This window comes from Eremomyces bilateralis, assembly GCF_010015585.1.
Source record: "Eremomyces bilateralis CBS 781.70 unplaced genomic scaffold P152scaffold_3, whole genome shotgun sequence".
Classification (NCBI taxonomy): domain Eukaryota; kingdom Fungi; phylum Ascomycota; class Dothideomycetes; order Eremomycetales; family Eremomycetaceae; genus Eremomyces; species Eremomyces bilateralis.
The window spans coordinates 1,495,812-1,510,244 of NW_022985069.1; the positions used below are offsets into that span (position 1 = coordinate 1,495,812).

At 54.2% G+C, this 14,433-nt stretch overlaps 4 protein-coding genes across 4 annotated transcripts; 3 read left to right on the forward strand and 1 right to left on the reverse strand.

The window, feature by feature from the left end:
• The first annotated feature begins 3 nt into the window (after positions 1-3).
• Positions 4-4,674, forward strand: P152DRAFT_198026 (uncharacterized protein). The gene is made up of 4 exons (XM_033674318.1): positions 4-2,924; positions 2,976-3,582; positions 3,637-3,718; positions 3,772-4,674. The coding sequence occupies exons 1-4, from the start codon at positions 322-324 to the stop codon at positions 4,227-4,229; spliced, it is 3,750 nt and encodes a 1,249-aa protein (XP_033537472.1). The 5' UTR covers positions 4-321; the 3' UTR covers positions 4,230-4,674.
• Positions 4,463-6,185, reverse strand: P152DRAFT_446850 (uncharacterized protein; the record flags this gene model as incomplete). Its single annotated transcript, XM_033677948.1, has 4 exons — positions 4,463-5,117; positions 5,169-5,525; positions 5,803-5,865; positions 5,926-6,185. The coding sequence occupies 4 exons, from the start codon at positions 6,183-6,185 to the stop codon at positions 4,463-4,465; spliced, it is 1,335 nt and encodes a 444-aa protein (XP_033537473.1).
• Positions 6,186-6,750: 565 nt separating this feature from the next.
• On the forward strand, positions 6,751-8,234 carry P152DRAFT_446851 (uncharacterized protein; the record flags this gene model as incomplete). Its single annotated transcript, XM_033677949.1, has 2 exons — positions 6,751-7,400; positions 7,505-8,234. 2 exons carry the CDS (start codon positions 6,751-6,753, stop codon positions 8,232-8,234), a joined length of 1,380 nt encoding a protein of 459 aa, XP_033537474.1.
• Positions 8,235-10,826: 2,592 nt separating this feature from the next.
• P152DRAFT_198925 (uncharacterized protein) lies at positions 10,827-12,517 on the forward strand. Its single transcript, XM_033674321.1, has 3 exons — positions 10,827-11,657; positions 11,711-12,237; positions 12,309-12,517. The coding sequence occupies exons 1-3, from the start codon at positions 11,215-11,217 to the stop codon at positions 12,422-12,424; spliced, it is 1,086 nt and encodes a 361-aa protein (XP_033537475.1). The 5' UTR covers positions 10,827-11,214; the 3' UTR covers positions 12,425-12,517.
• The last annotated feature ends 1,916 nt before the right edge of the window (positions 12,518-14,433 follow it).

Sequence of the window (14,433 nt, forward strand, 5' to 3'; positions counted from 1 at the left end):
CTCCTTGTCAAGGACCACATCGCCGCCCAAGCACCTGATACTATTAGGTATTGATCACGGCCATCATTTCTCGAATCTCAATCTGTCGCTGTAATTATACCTACTCAGCCCATCCCTCTTTTAGTTGGGGTTTCGAGTTTGATCTTAACTTCTTGACTTGATTCCTTCTTACTCTAAACATTGTATCCGTCTATAACTCCACCTGGAAGCTTGGGTTCACCCGCACTCCACTTCCCCGCCGAGTCCATCTCGGTCAGGGCATATTGACTTGGTGCGCTTGCATCACCGCAACCGGAACCCCACGACCACTCCCAAGCGACGATGGACTCCAACGGCCGCCGTCACGGCCGGCCTGAAGAGGAACTGTTCTTCAAAAAACCCACCGACGAACCCGACACTCCCACCGTCGGTCCGTTGCGCATCAACAAAGCCAGCTCTCCAGAAGCCACCAGCAGCGGGAGCGGGAGCGCCGCAGACGTGGTCCCAGGCCATCCAGCGTTCTCCTTCCCCGCCCCTCCCACCGCGTCGAACCCGCTACCATATCCCGACGATCGACCCCCCCAGGCTGCCGGCGGCCGCTACACCCCCCTCTCCGAGCGCGACCGCACCTCGAAGAACTCGACTCCGGAGAGCGGCCGACCAAGGGAAGACAGCACGTCTCAAGGGTCTCCCCGCGCGCGATTCAGCGCAAACGATCCGAATCGCCCGACCCTGTCGGGATACGCGCATGCGCCCACCGGGTTTGACGGGCGGACGACCTCGCCGCAGAGCTCCTCGCTCTCGGAGCGCCGGCAGAACGTCCCCCGGCCGCTCCCCGAATCGCCGGGCCCAGATGCGCCGGATAAAGAGGGCCTGTTCCAGCGACCGCCGCAGAGGGGGCCCGCTGCAGTAGCTGCAGCTGCCCCGCAGGATGGGGGGCGGAGACCATCGCAGGCGGAACTGAACCCGTACCCGGAGTATCATCAGCAGTACTGGCCTCCCCCCAACTCGGGAGGGCCAGACGGGAGTAAGAGCAGTGCCGGGGGGGGAGAACTGAGGATTCCCAACCCCGCGGGTATTAATCGATTGAGCTCGACGGCGTCGACGTCGACGACGCGAGCGCAGCGAGGGTCTCCGCCGCCGCCGGAGACTCCAGCGGCGGAGACCATGCCCGGGGGCGGGATTGAAGCGCGATTCGCTGCCGCTGGGGTGGCGGGAACGGGGACGTTGACCAACATGCAAGCGCAGAATCTGGCGGCGGCGCAACGGGCGCAGCCGTATCAAGGACTGCGGCCGAGGACAGAGAGCGCGGCTGCACAACAGCACCAGCAACAGCCGGCAAGAAGACCGTGGACGCCTACTGAGGATCCGGGGAGCCAGCCGCATGGTCCTCCTACTGTCTATCATGGAAATTCCGAAGTGACAACATCGCCACCGCATGGGGCGGCAGGACAGATGTCCCCCCCAGGTACTGCTGCCGCTCCGGGACGTCTCCCTGCCGAACATCCGATCGAGCATGATATGTCGCGGCTCAACATCACTGAGGAACCACCGCCAGCATATTCAACTTTGCAAGGGGCCCCTCAAGGGGGTCCTGGCGGCGTGACGGCTCGGGGATATCCGAACGAAAAGCACCCAGGAGCAGCCGGAGCTGCTGTGGGTGGCGCTGCGGTCGGCGCTGCGGTCGGCGCTGGCGTCGCAGGAGCCGCTCTGAGCCAACCTACGGCGACGACCGCTCCGATTCCCGCGGCGGGAGGCACCATGCCTGCAGCGGGACATCAAACGCATCCCGCGTTCGCAAACGATCCACGGCAGCAAACCGGATCTCCTCAAGCAGGACCATCGGGGACCCAGCAACCGGCGGTGAACACCTCGCCAGCCCCTGGGCAGGCACCGCCAGCGTCGCCACCTCCACTCCCGGAAGGCTGGATCGCGCATCTGGATCCTAACTCGGGACAGTATTATTATATCCACCTGACGACCCAGTCGACCCAGTGGGAGTTCCCGAAAGGACCGACACCCTTGAATCTGAACGAGCCGCTGTCTCCAACGGGGACGTTTGTCAATCCGCTGGCATCTCCCACGGTGGCTTCGTTCGGAAAACCGCTCGCGTCGCCTGGATTGCCAATCGCCCAGAGTGCAACGTACCACGACGGCATGGTTGGCGTTGCTGGACTCGCGAGCCCGACCGCCGCAGGGTTTACCGGGCCTCCACCCTCCGCGGGTGTGGATGTCTACAAGGTCCAGCCCACCAACGGCGTCTACTTCGGACCCTACCTCCGCTACACGAACATGGACATCGAGCGTGGCCTGTGGCTCGGCTCCATCCTCCTCGTCACCGACGCACCGCAACCCCCAACCATCCACATCCACCAGAGCACCGACCTCTCCACGAATCCGCGCCAGTTGAAGTCCAACCCTATCTACAGCCACCAGCGCTGGATGTTCTACCGCTACGACATCGACCTGAAAATGGAAGACGAAGGCAGCGTCAAGTGGACCTACGCCATCACCTCGCACCTCGGCTGCACGCGGTACGAATTCCTCGTGGCCGGCCGCTACGAGACCGCCTGGCGCTTCATCGCGCACTCTGGCAACGACTTTGCGCTGAACGTCTCGGCGAACGAGAGGACGCGCCTCGGAGGCGTGGGCTTCATGTGGAAGGACATCCTACAGAAGCACATCGAGTGCAACGGGTTCCATGCGCAGCTGGGGCTGGGTGACCAGATCTATGCGGATCGCATGTGGAAGGAGCTCCCGCTGCTGCGGCAGTGGACGGCGATGAGCGGGAGGGAGAATCGGAAGAACGCGCCGTGGACGGCGAGGCATGAGGAGGATGTAACGCACGCGTACTTCCATTACTATACGAGCCACTTCGATCAGCCGCATTTGCGGGAGGCGTTTGCGCAGATCCCGCATGTGCTGACATTGGATGATCATGACATGTAAGTTCCCGTCGATGGAAACGACCAGGCAAGTTGCTCACCCGAAACCAGATTCGACGGCTTCGGCTCTTATCCCGAATACATGCAGTTCTCCAACATGTTCAAAAACATCGGCCGCGTCGGCGTCGAGATGTACCTTCTCTTCCAACACCACACCACCCTGGAAATCCTGCGCAACGTTTCCAACGATATGGACCTCTTCACCATCACCGGTACCGGCTGGCATTTCCTCAAGTACCTTGGCCCGGCTGTTGTCGTTGTCGGACCAGACACACGCTCGGAACGGAACCCGCACCAAGTCATGGCCGGCCCGACGTACCAAGGCCTCTTCCCCAAAGTGGCCCTGCTCCCACCCAGCGTGCAGCACTGCATCTGGATGGTCCCTGTACCGCTCGTGTATCCACGGCTGGAGAGCATGGAGCATCTCGCGCAGACGGTGGCGACGGGAAAGAAGGTCGCGACTGGGACGTTTAATATGCTTGGAAAGGTGACTAGTAGTGTGGCGGGTGTCGTGGGTGCGAAGGGGGTGGTCGGCGAGGGGTTCAATAGCGTGAAGAAGGCGGTTGGCAAGAGTGGGCTGATGAGCGGCATTTTGAGTCCATTTGGGGAGCTGGGCGTTTCGGATGAGTTGAGAGATTCGTGGATGCATGAGAGCAAGGTGGGTTATCCCGCCAATAGCTGGGTTGCATTGTGCTAATCTATGTGGCTTTAGGACTTGGAGCGGACTTATCTGATTCGGACGCTGCAAGGGATCGCGCACAATAAATCTTTGCGTATGACGTTCTTCTCAGGAGGTAAGCATTCGATCACCCCTAACTCCACAGCTTTTATGCTAACCAAACTCCAGACGTCAATTGCTGCGGTGCCGGTCTCGTCCACGACCCGTCCCACCCCCAGGACCACAAAACCATGTACCAAATAATCTCCTCAGCCGTCGGCAACGCCCCGCCCAGCCCCTACGTCCTCCGCCTCCTGCACAACAACCGGCCTCTCTACGTCCCCGCGAACGGCCACCGCTCCACCCACCAGCCGTCTGACACCAAAGAGGACATGATGGAGATCTTCTCCACCGATGTGAACGGCACCGCCCGGGAGATGAAGAAGCTGATGGCGCGGCGGAACTACGTCGCGTGCGTGGCGTACGATCCCGAGATCGTCGAGAGCCAGTTTGGGCAGGCGACGCCAGGGAAGGGGAGCGGGCGGATGAATTTGGCGGTGGACTTCTTGGTGCAGAACGAGGGGGTGTACGGGCAGCCGATGAAGTATGGGCCAGTGATTATTCCCAGCTTGGAGTATGGGAGATGATGAGGTGATGACCTGGGAATATACATTGAATGCGTAGGATATGGCATTGACTTTCGGCGACTTGCCTTGTTTTCAGCGAGCGGTTGGTGATAAGCGAATTGAAATCATTGGAATTACAAGGAGCCAGCTGCACCAGATGCGTCGCATGATAACCAGCTAGATGACCTGTGGTGCCCGTATGAGAGATGTACCGTACTCGCGGTCCGACAACCCGGTGAGACCGACTTTCTGCACTATATCATCATACACCGTAACGGAGTCCACTTGTCTTCCGGCCGAGCTGACAAGCATTCCATCGTAGCCTTCGCATAAGCCACGCCCATCCGATGCCCTAACTGCTCCTCCGCCGTCACCTGAAAGATCCCCTGGATCCGCTTCGGAGCCAGCCGCTTCAAGTCCCGATTCGGTCTCGCTTCAGCCAGGATATCAGCCAACGGCCTCCACAACACGACCTCGAGCAGTACCAAACCCAGCGCGTAAACGTCGTGCGCCTTGCTGAACCAGGTGGTGGGAGAGCCCTGGCGGGCGGGATGTTGGTAAATGTTCTTGGACCAGACTTCGTCGAAGCCGGTGTATTCCGTTGCATCGGCTTCCAGCCGGGCATACTCGAACCCGACCAGGTATGGGGATTCGAAGTCGATCTCCCCTCCCAGGGATTCAAAGAAGACAATGTTGCTGCTTCGGATCGACTTATGTAGCCAGGATACGGCGTGGAGATACCAAACAGTCTTTGCCAGGCGTTCGGCCAGCCTGAACCTCGTTTCTAATGACGGTGCATGCTTGGGTTCAGTGGCTTCAAGAGCAGACCGCAAGGAGAAAAAGGAGGCGGAGGATGTATTCTCTGGGAAGTCGAATACAAAAGCGTGGCGCTCTTTTCCATTGACGTAACTTCATTCTATGAGCCCGCGGAACGGCAGCGTCTTGAGATCTGGATCGGACGAAGCCGCGAGTAGGTTTGCCAACTGGTTCACGGCGGTCATGTTTTTCTCCAGTCCCAGATCCCCATACTCTTTATATTCTGCGAGTACATTCTCTGCTCTCCCAGGACCTGCGGTTAGCGTTACTAGAGCCAGTGACTCGTCACCACGCTGCGTGAATGACTGAAGCCCAAAATCTTTCAGCTCGAACCCCGATATATCCACATTTGGTTGCAAGGTAATCCTCTTTAGAGACATGAACGGCGCCAGACCAAAGGCCTTCCCCGCAGGTTCCTTTGTCTCCTTGAGCAACGCCTCAGATACAGCGGGTGGGTATCCATTTGCTACATGTATGATCTGATCCATCATACATCCCAGACTAATTTCTTTCAGCTTACCGTTCCAACATTTGAAGGACACCAAGATGCTCTCGAACTTCCGCCTTGTATGTAAAGCCCATTTTAAACCAGTAGAGGTGTTGGTCCACCAGCTGGCGCCTCCTTTTTGAGTCCATTCTTCGGTTGTGATCAGGGTGTTGCGTTTGCGGGGAGTCGAGTTCCAAGGGAAACCCAATCAGATAAGGGGCCGCTTGGTCGTCGTTGAATAAGGCAGAGTGTTTCGGTATCCGCGCCTCTGGTTCGTCAGCTGAAGCTTACTCATCCTCAGTTTTGAGGGCGCTCCCAATGAGCAAGTCCTTTGCAGCGAGGGCTTGGTAATCACTGAATAGACGGTGGAGCTGCTGAAGATCATATTCGATCAATTCGAGCCAATGCTATTACAGTGAACGTGAGTTCATGTCGTTGAATGTCATACTGTGGGGCCCCTCACCTTTGTCAAGACTCCCAAACTCCGAGTTGGCCAGGAAACGCTGACCAAAATCCCTCAAAAATAACACCTCGTGATGGAAATCGATGCACAGCTTGAGTTTCTCTGGTACGGCATTATTTGCTGGTTCGATGACTTTGTAGATTGTGGGAGACAGAAGGAAGACTGCTTTGAACACCGTTACGGCCGCGAAGGCCAAGCTGAGGGGTTCCATTCTCAAATCGTCCCCGACTGTTGAAGGTCCGGTCATGGACTGTGAAGTCACGGCCAGAGAGTCTCATCGGAAATGGACAGAATATCTCATATTCATTGTGTATACATGACTCTGACCATGTGTTCCAGGCGAGTTATAATTGATACTTGTGCCTTATCACTTCCACCCTTTCTCACCCCCCATTCTCCATCCACCGCCTGTTGGTTGTCATGCAACCCAGGATAGGATTATGGATTGCAGGTCTAGAAGGGCTTGGTGAGTATAATCTATTGGTTCTTACTTCGATGGATGGCAAAAAGCCACCAATTTACAACTCATCAGTACAACCCAGGGGCTTCAGCATGGGTTGGCGCTCAGTTGCAGAAATGGTGCAGCTTGAGGCTCAAGGCTGTGCCAGAGGGCCAGAACATCATATCCTTTTATCATTATCGAAAGGTTTATCGTATCATAAAGATACGGTGCCTAGCTACTACTTGCTAATTGTCTCGTCGGCGTTTCATCTTGCCATCATCCTGTTTATACATGTCTTGACTGTATTGTTGAGTCTCGTCTTCAGCCTTTTAACATGGCTTCCCCTACTCCAACTTTTTTTAAGTGGTATCGTTTGAGCGTGGAAAGTCTCCCTAGAGTTTGCCTTGATGTGATCAACGATGGAACGGCTCCTCAGAATGGCAAGCTGCAGATGGCACCAGTCGGCAATTACACCGGCCAGCATTGGCAGTTTATTCCATCTCCTGGAGGGTCCTTTGCACTACTGACTTTATATACAGGCACTGACATGTTTCTTCGGAACGACAATCGCATTCCTCATCTCGGCCTCGACCACATCGATGATAGATGGCGATTGGAGCACCTCCCTTCCCTGGGAGCGGAAGAGATTACGCGGTTCAGACTGTACTCGGAAATTGGGGCCCCTTCGAAGCTCTATTTTGGACCAGAGAGTGATCGCACCTGGTTCAATGGACAGAGACTCCATCTTCGGTCATCTCAAGCCCGCCATGCTACTGTCTGGATTCTTTCGGAGATAAGACCCATCTGGGAGCCGGAGTTCCTCATTTCACCATTAATATCCCCAGAGTCAACTGGTGACTGGACAAATGTCCGTACTTCGGAGGGAAGTCGAAAGGATGGGCAGGCCAACATGGTTACAGATGATGTAGACCACTTGGTGGTGTTAATACAGCGGCTAACTGCTCGCAAAGCACCTCCTGGCTCGTAAGTTTTACGATTTCCTTATTCCGGATCTTTTATTTGACTCTTGAAAGGACATATAAACTTAGTCCATCGGGAAATGCGCTAATATATCTCGATATTCGTAGGTTGGACTGGCAAAGTGCGACGGCGGCATCAACGTCCTTACCTTCGGATTCTCACCTTCTAGAGTTCTCTTCCTGGTCACGAACGAGCGGTACGGTAAACAATCTTACCCTCAGGACATACCTAGGGTTGATGAACCCCTCAACGACAACCATCCTGGATGTCTCCGCGGGCTTTCGCTCCCCAGAGATCTCGAGAAATATTGCCGACTCCAATCCAGCCAGTTCCGGGGGTTCACCCGCAATTGCCTACAGCGAGAGTACTCCCAGCTACACCAACCTTTACACTCTTGTGTCTCAAAGAAATGACACTTCAGGGCTGATCTACATCTTTATCATCCGTCCTGGGACTATATTTACGAAACGGGGCATGGTGACCTCCCATCCTCACAAATGGATTTGCCAAATTGAGGGCGACCTCACAAGTTTCAGCATCAGCTCTTTCGGGTTACGACGGATTGGCCAGGGCGATAATATACCGCAAAACTATATTTGGAGTGACAAAGGTGTGGATGCTCAATTCAGAAACCGCGAGAACCTACCTAACCAACATATCGCGTATCTTGGACATGGTCTACGTACCAAGATCTGGTCCTACTTTGGATGTCTGGCGAACGGCCTTATGCATATGCACGCGAATGGTATCCGACATCGAGACATAAAACCTCGCAATATCCTTGCCACATTGATGGGCCTTTATATGCCGACTTTGGTAATAATTTCCTTCAGATAGGTCGAACATTTCGCTAACGGTATCAGGCATTACCAGAGAATTTTCGGACGCGTTGGGAAGCACCACTTCCGGTCCTACGACAAAGACGTATGAATATTGCGCCCCGGAAGTAGCTGATGGCACAGAACGAGGCCGCAGTGCCGACATCTTTCTCGCTCGGATGCGTATTTCTTGAACTACTGACCGTTGTCACCGGCTTCTCCACATACCAAGAGTGTAGAACACGCCGAAACAAAGGGCCCGACTCATCATACCATGCGAATATGGAAAACACAGGGAAGTGGATGAATGACATTTACAACCAAGGGCTCGAAACTGCCGAAGAACCTGGTGAAAGTGGGATCAGCTAGTTGTCATTGCTGATCCGTTCAATGATGCACCCACAGCGAGAGAAGCGGCCTTCGGCGTCAATGGTCTGGAAGTTCATTCGAGAGACAAACTTCTTACCTCTTGGGAAAGCGGACAGAGGGCACTTATTAGGACCTTGCTGTCTTCAATATCCGGTCATTCGTTTGGAATCGCAAGAGAAGGATGGGGAACAGAGCTAGAAAACGAATCTAATCAAAATAGCATACATAATTTGGAACAGGAGTACCTATACTTTCTTGTCAGGCTCGAGTTGACGCCTCGATAACATGTTTCAGTCCTTCCGTGGCTGGATCAGGTCTTATATTGGCCGTTGCCCGTTGGAGGTTCTTTCTCACTTAGAAATGCCAAATTTTGGTCAGACACAATCAGATTGTTCGCTCGAGCAGTCTACCGTGTAAGTAAGGCATACTTGTGGTCATATGAAAATATGGATTGGAGAGTGGATTTAAAAGGTGGTAACTACTGATGTTGACTGACCGGGCAGATTTTTCTTCCACAATAGAGCCGAAGCATAGCAAGATAGGGCCACGTATGAAAATAGAAACGCTTCCAAATCTTACCTGATAATTGATACCCTCTAACCCTTTTATTTGTCAACAAAATGACTAATATCAGCGATCATGACCAACCTTCCCTTGGTATGTACAAGCCATCAGTGATACTGACGAAGGCCTCACAACATGCTCAATGGCGCTCCTAAGACTTTGACGTCGGGGTTACGTTGCCTCTTGCCCGAGACAGGTCGTACTTCCGACCCTCTTCCGATTCACAATCAATCAAATATCCGACTCTACGGAGCCGCAAAGCCGCATCCGGTCAGGAGTTCACCCAGACCAGGCAGCAAATGCATATCATCACTGACGCAACCCCGGAACCGGGGTGGCGAATGGTCGGATTCTGCCTCGCAAGGCTGAGGGCGGTGTTGGTATTCTGACACATCACCCCGCACGGGATTCGCGTCGTGGGAAAGAACTTAAATTGTCCTCCGCCTGCTCGGTCAATTGATCAGGTCGGTCGGGATGTCCTTCGGGTTTTAGGCTTCCATATAGACGTGAAACGTGGTGGAACGGGAGGACTGGTCGAGGATATCCGGTTTCAACTTTTGTTTGCAGCTTCGGATTTCGGACACGGTGTTCTTAGCCTATCATTAGCCATCGTGTTGACTCTATGGTATATTTCTCATTGATTAGCAATTAATGGCTACCACCGGTGAGTTCGACGGAAAGGGATAGGAATAGACTGCCTCCCGTTGATCGATGGTGTAACGACCGTGATACGGCAGCTTTCACGGTCGGAATGACGGGAAGTATATGGTAACGCCTAGGAAATCGTCATAGAAGTCAGGATGCCTTTTCGACTGGTTTCTAATGGAGTTCGAGATGAGGGGGTGATGGCAGTTTTCGTCCCGAGCGGCTTCAGACTAGTTATGTCCGGTCGGTTTGGATCAGGATTTGCCGGAAATTCACATGGCACAACTGCTAATTATTGCGAATTGTAATGCATCAAGTTTACAGGCTGCACGGAACCGTATCAGCGAGGGAGCGGGCCGCCAACCGCTCGCATATGAGCCAGATTTGATCCCACCACTGGCAGACCACGACCAGAGGCATGGCGATAGATGACTGGTAGCGATGGGATTATGAACCGTGATACAGCGTCTGAAGCGTCCCAGCAGCAGGGTCATGGAGCCGATTTGGCAACCATAAACCTGGGAACATTGGATTCTAGTCGTTGTTGACCGGAAGGTTGAAAATGCCGGGGTTAGGTGGAATACGAGGATCGAGAGAAGCGTTGGATTGGTGGCAATGCTCGGTGTGCGACGTCTCAAGGTCATTGTTTGATGATAACCGAAATGCTGGCTTCGGACACTGCTCCTCTCGATCTGGTGGACATCCTTTTGTTGAACGGTAAAAGTTTGATTTCTGTCTCGTGAAAAATCTGTCGTGACATGTTCCCAGCGTCCCAACAGAAGGAAATTGGGGAAGATGAAGCGGCGAGAATGGAAATATTGAGGACTGGACCGACAAAGCCCCGCGGATCGTCATGCGTCTTAACTCCTAGTACGGATGGAAATAAATACTTCCCCGGTCATTCGATTGGTTTGCCGCCAGACCATCAATCCAAACACGTTCTGGTTTCTTGTTGCATAACTTGCATTAGCAATGCCTCCTCATTCGCCCACCACCATCCCTGACCCCCTCTCCTCCACACAATACTCATGCACACCATCATTCTTTTATGTCGTCTCACAACATGTGGATGCCTCCGGCCTTCCAGACCGGTCACTTGACGATCCCTCTAAGCCCAAACTGGTGACCAGAGAAACAGTTAGTAGAGACCGACGGACCGTCCATTGCTGTTCAGCCGTGGCCGGATGGGGGTGCCCGGTAAGATATACTAAGACGATGGACCGCAACGGCTACGGCATTTCCAACATGGCATTCCCATGTGGTCGATCTTCACATATCTAAAAGACTAGTCCTTGAATCGAAGTTCTGTAGTTCCTCCCAGTTTCTTCCACATCTCTCCACTCCAGAGTTTTGGCTTCATATCATGTCGTTTTAATAATTTTCTTTTTCTTCGTACGATCTTTTACCACCCTCTCTTCGTAATGGAGAACCGCGAATCCATCCTGCAGATGGTGCGGTGGGGCACCCGTTTGTCCCTCGCCTTGTTCTCCGTGAGCGGTGCCTCCGGCGATCTCAACCGCCTCGCGAAGAAAGTCAATAAGTTTTCCCTCGTTCTGCGTCAGGTTGGGTCACGATTTCAGGAAGAGAGCATTTCGTCTCCCCAATCTGCGAGAGCCGTCACCCACATCCTACACCAAGCACAAGGGGTGTTCGGCGAGATCGAGACAATAGTGCCCCAAGCGGCGGAATATGTCAGGGATACGAGCACGTCGTGGACATCAGTGAAGGTGGGGACAACATGGCAGTGGGACGAGGCGGCCGAGGACAAAGCGCATTATCTGCTGGAACATCTCGAGGCGTTGGCGTTGACACTTCAAGTGATGCTGCAGACGTTCTATACAGTCAAGATTACAGTGTGGGCAAGGTAAGCTTAGGGACGTCAAAATATAGAATTAATGCTAAATCGGTGCGGTACAGACAACAGACTACTCAAAACGCACGAGACGCTGTATCTACAGAACGACTACAGCTTCAGAGCTTGATCATCGAACAGCAGCTCTGCATATTGAATACACACCAACTCCACCTCGACTATCGTTTAGATAATGTTCCCTCTCGTTCCCAGGTGTTGACGGTACTCGAGGAACGGCAACCATGCCCCCAACATCTCGTCTCTTACCAGGAGGAATCCTTGGTCGCCATCGACGTAGATAATACGGAATCCCAGCGGTTAGAAGTTGTTCGCAAGGTGGCAGGTTCGTACATCGACGAACTTCTGAGACGATGGACAAGACTAGAAGAAATTGAGCAGGACATCCGTCAAGAGGAGTTTCAGACTCGAGCACAACAAGAGCGTGAGATGCAAACCGTATCGAGGAGAGCTTCGCAGCAACCAAGCGTTGAGGAAGATGATGAGGAGCACAACCTCAAGCATCCGGTCCCCAAAAACTGTGCCCCTGGCCCTCTCCTGACACCTATGAGCGAGACTCACTACGCGAAGGCTGGTACGACTCCAATCTCCATACCCGGATCCAAGGATCGTGTTGACAATGGCATCCCATCAGGCTTCAACCAGTTCACAAGGCCCAACTTCTTCCCCCCGTCCCCGGCTCAATCTGCTCATTCGGGATGTATACCAACATCCCCCCGCCCCAGCATCGCCGAGTCTGTGCGATCGGCTCCGATCATTGAAGAGTCGGAAGGCATGGGAATTCCATGGACGCTGAAGATCCACAAGCACCGCTGGGACTACAACGACAACATCATAGTCGACTCGAACTCACAGCTGCAGCCGTCCCAGTCCCCGGCTGATAAATCGGGAATCACGGAAATCCACCAGAGTTGGGTCCGTCCCGAAGCGATGGAAGAGGTCGACTATGAGTTCGTTAAGGTCACCAAGGAAATCATCGAAAATGGGCGTACCAAATTCGAACCGTGTTTTCAAATCCAAAAGCGCCTATCCTTCGATGAAGTCGAGAACTTGGTCACCCGGAGTGCAGAGATCTTCAGCAAAACTCACCCGTCCACTCCGCCATCCCCAGATCTCCCTCCAACCCGGACCGATCCTCCGCCCCTTGACCGCGCTATGTCTCTGCCTATTTCCGCCCTTGTACACTCCGTCCCAACGCTCCAACAGTCCCAGCATATCTATCCACTCCCTTCTCCCTCCGACTCTCGCACCCAGTACGACCCCCGCCGCCCTCGCCGCCTAAGCACCAACACCATGCCACCCCCGACCCTACAACCACCACCCCCAACCATCCCCCACCAACGCTACGCCCCCTTCTCCCCCCATTCCCCTCAATTCCCCCTTCCCCCTCCCCACCACCTCCGCTCCAGCGACTCCGACCTCTCCGACTCCGACCACTCCCGCCACCTCCACGAGCGCTCCTACCGCGAACACCGCCAGCGCAGTCGCGCGCGCCGCGACTCCGGGACCTCGCGCTCGGGCACAGCGTTGGTCTACAGTGAGCCGGGGGCGGGGAACCGGAAGGCGCGGGGAGAGGGCGGGCGGAGGAGCGGTAGCGTGAGTGGTGGGGGGAAGAAGGGGGGGAATGGGCTTGGGTTGGGTGTGGCGAATCGGGGGATGTTTAAGGGGTTGATGGCGGGGTCGGGTGTTGCTGCGTTGGTGGATGGGTTGGCGGAGGGGTTGGGGGGGCTTTGATAGGGGGATTTCATTTGTTTGATTTTTGGGGGGTTTTTGGACCGGGGCGATTTTGGGTGGGTGGATTGATATAATGATATCCCGGGCCATGGTTGGCTGGTTAGGGTGGTAACTTGTACTTTGTCTGTGTTCTAGATGTCTTGCTACTATGTCTTCAGGGGAGAGTTGGATAACGCTCGTTATGGTTTCTTAAACAGCTTCGATGATTAACATTCTATCGCATGTCATAATACCCGAACTATATATTTTTCACTATTCTCTCCTATGAAATACGCCCTTGAATCTTGAAGCGCACTTCGCGGCTACGTCGAACGCAATAACGGACCTCCAAGTGTTCTCCATGTCGATCTCGCCAAAAGCGAATACGACTCCTCCGTTGCCTCGCTCACATCTTCCTCGGACCGGGCGAAACGATCGTCCTCTTCTTCTCCCCATCCCTGAGCGGGTTTCTTCACCCCCCTCTTTTGCTTGTTGCCGACTGGCCCACTAACCGGTCAAACCCCATCCGTCGAGATCCTTCCCTCCGCATCACTCCTATCTCCTCCCATATTACTCTATCCATTCTTGAAGCGTCCGGCACTTGCCTCTGCTATCTATCCTTGTGCAGTATTCGGACCCTTTTCGAATTCGTTTGCCTTTAGGCGCGGAGAATTAGAGAGGGTAGGTATCAGTGACGATCAGTTGCCTGGCTGGCACCACAGCAATCGAAACTACATGGAGCTGACCGTGATCATCCCGGCCCAGCGGCTCATTCAGTGGGTCGAGTGTGACCGGTTGCACATCAGTGGCGAATGCCTGGTGTTGTGGAACTGATTCGGAGTAGGTGAAATTCATGGTCCTGAAGTATATCTCCAGGGCTTCAAAACTCCTAATCGCCACCTTCTCTTTGTCTCATGCTACCTCTCTATCGACACCGGATGGCTGTTGTACGTTCCAGTTAGCTAGACAGGTTAATCATCTCCGTTTACGTAGGGCAGGTGTTAGGGGCGAAGCACTATCAACTTCGCCCATCAGGGCGCATTTTGTTTGTGCATTC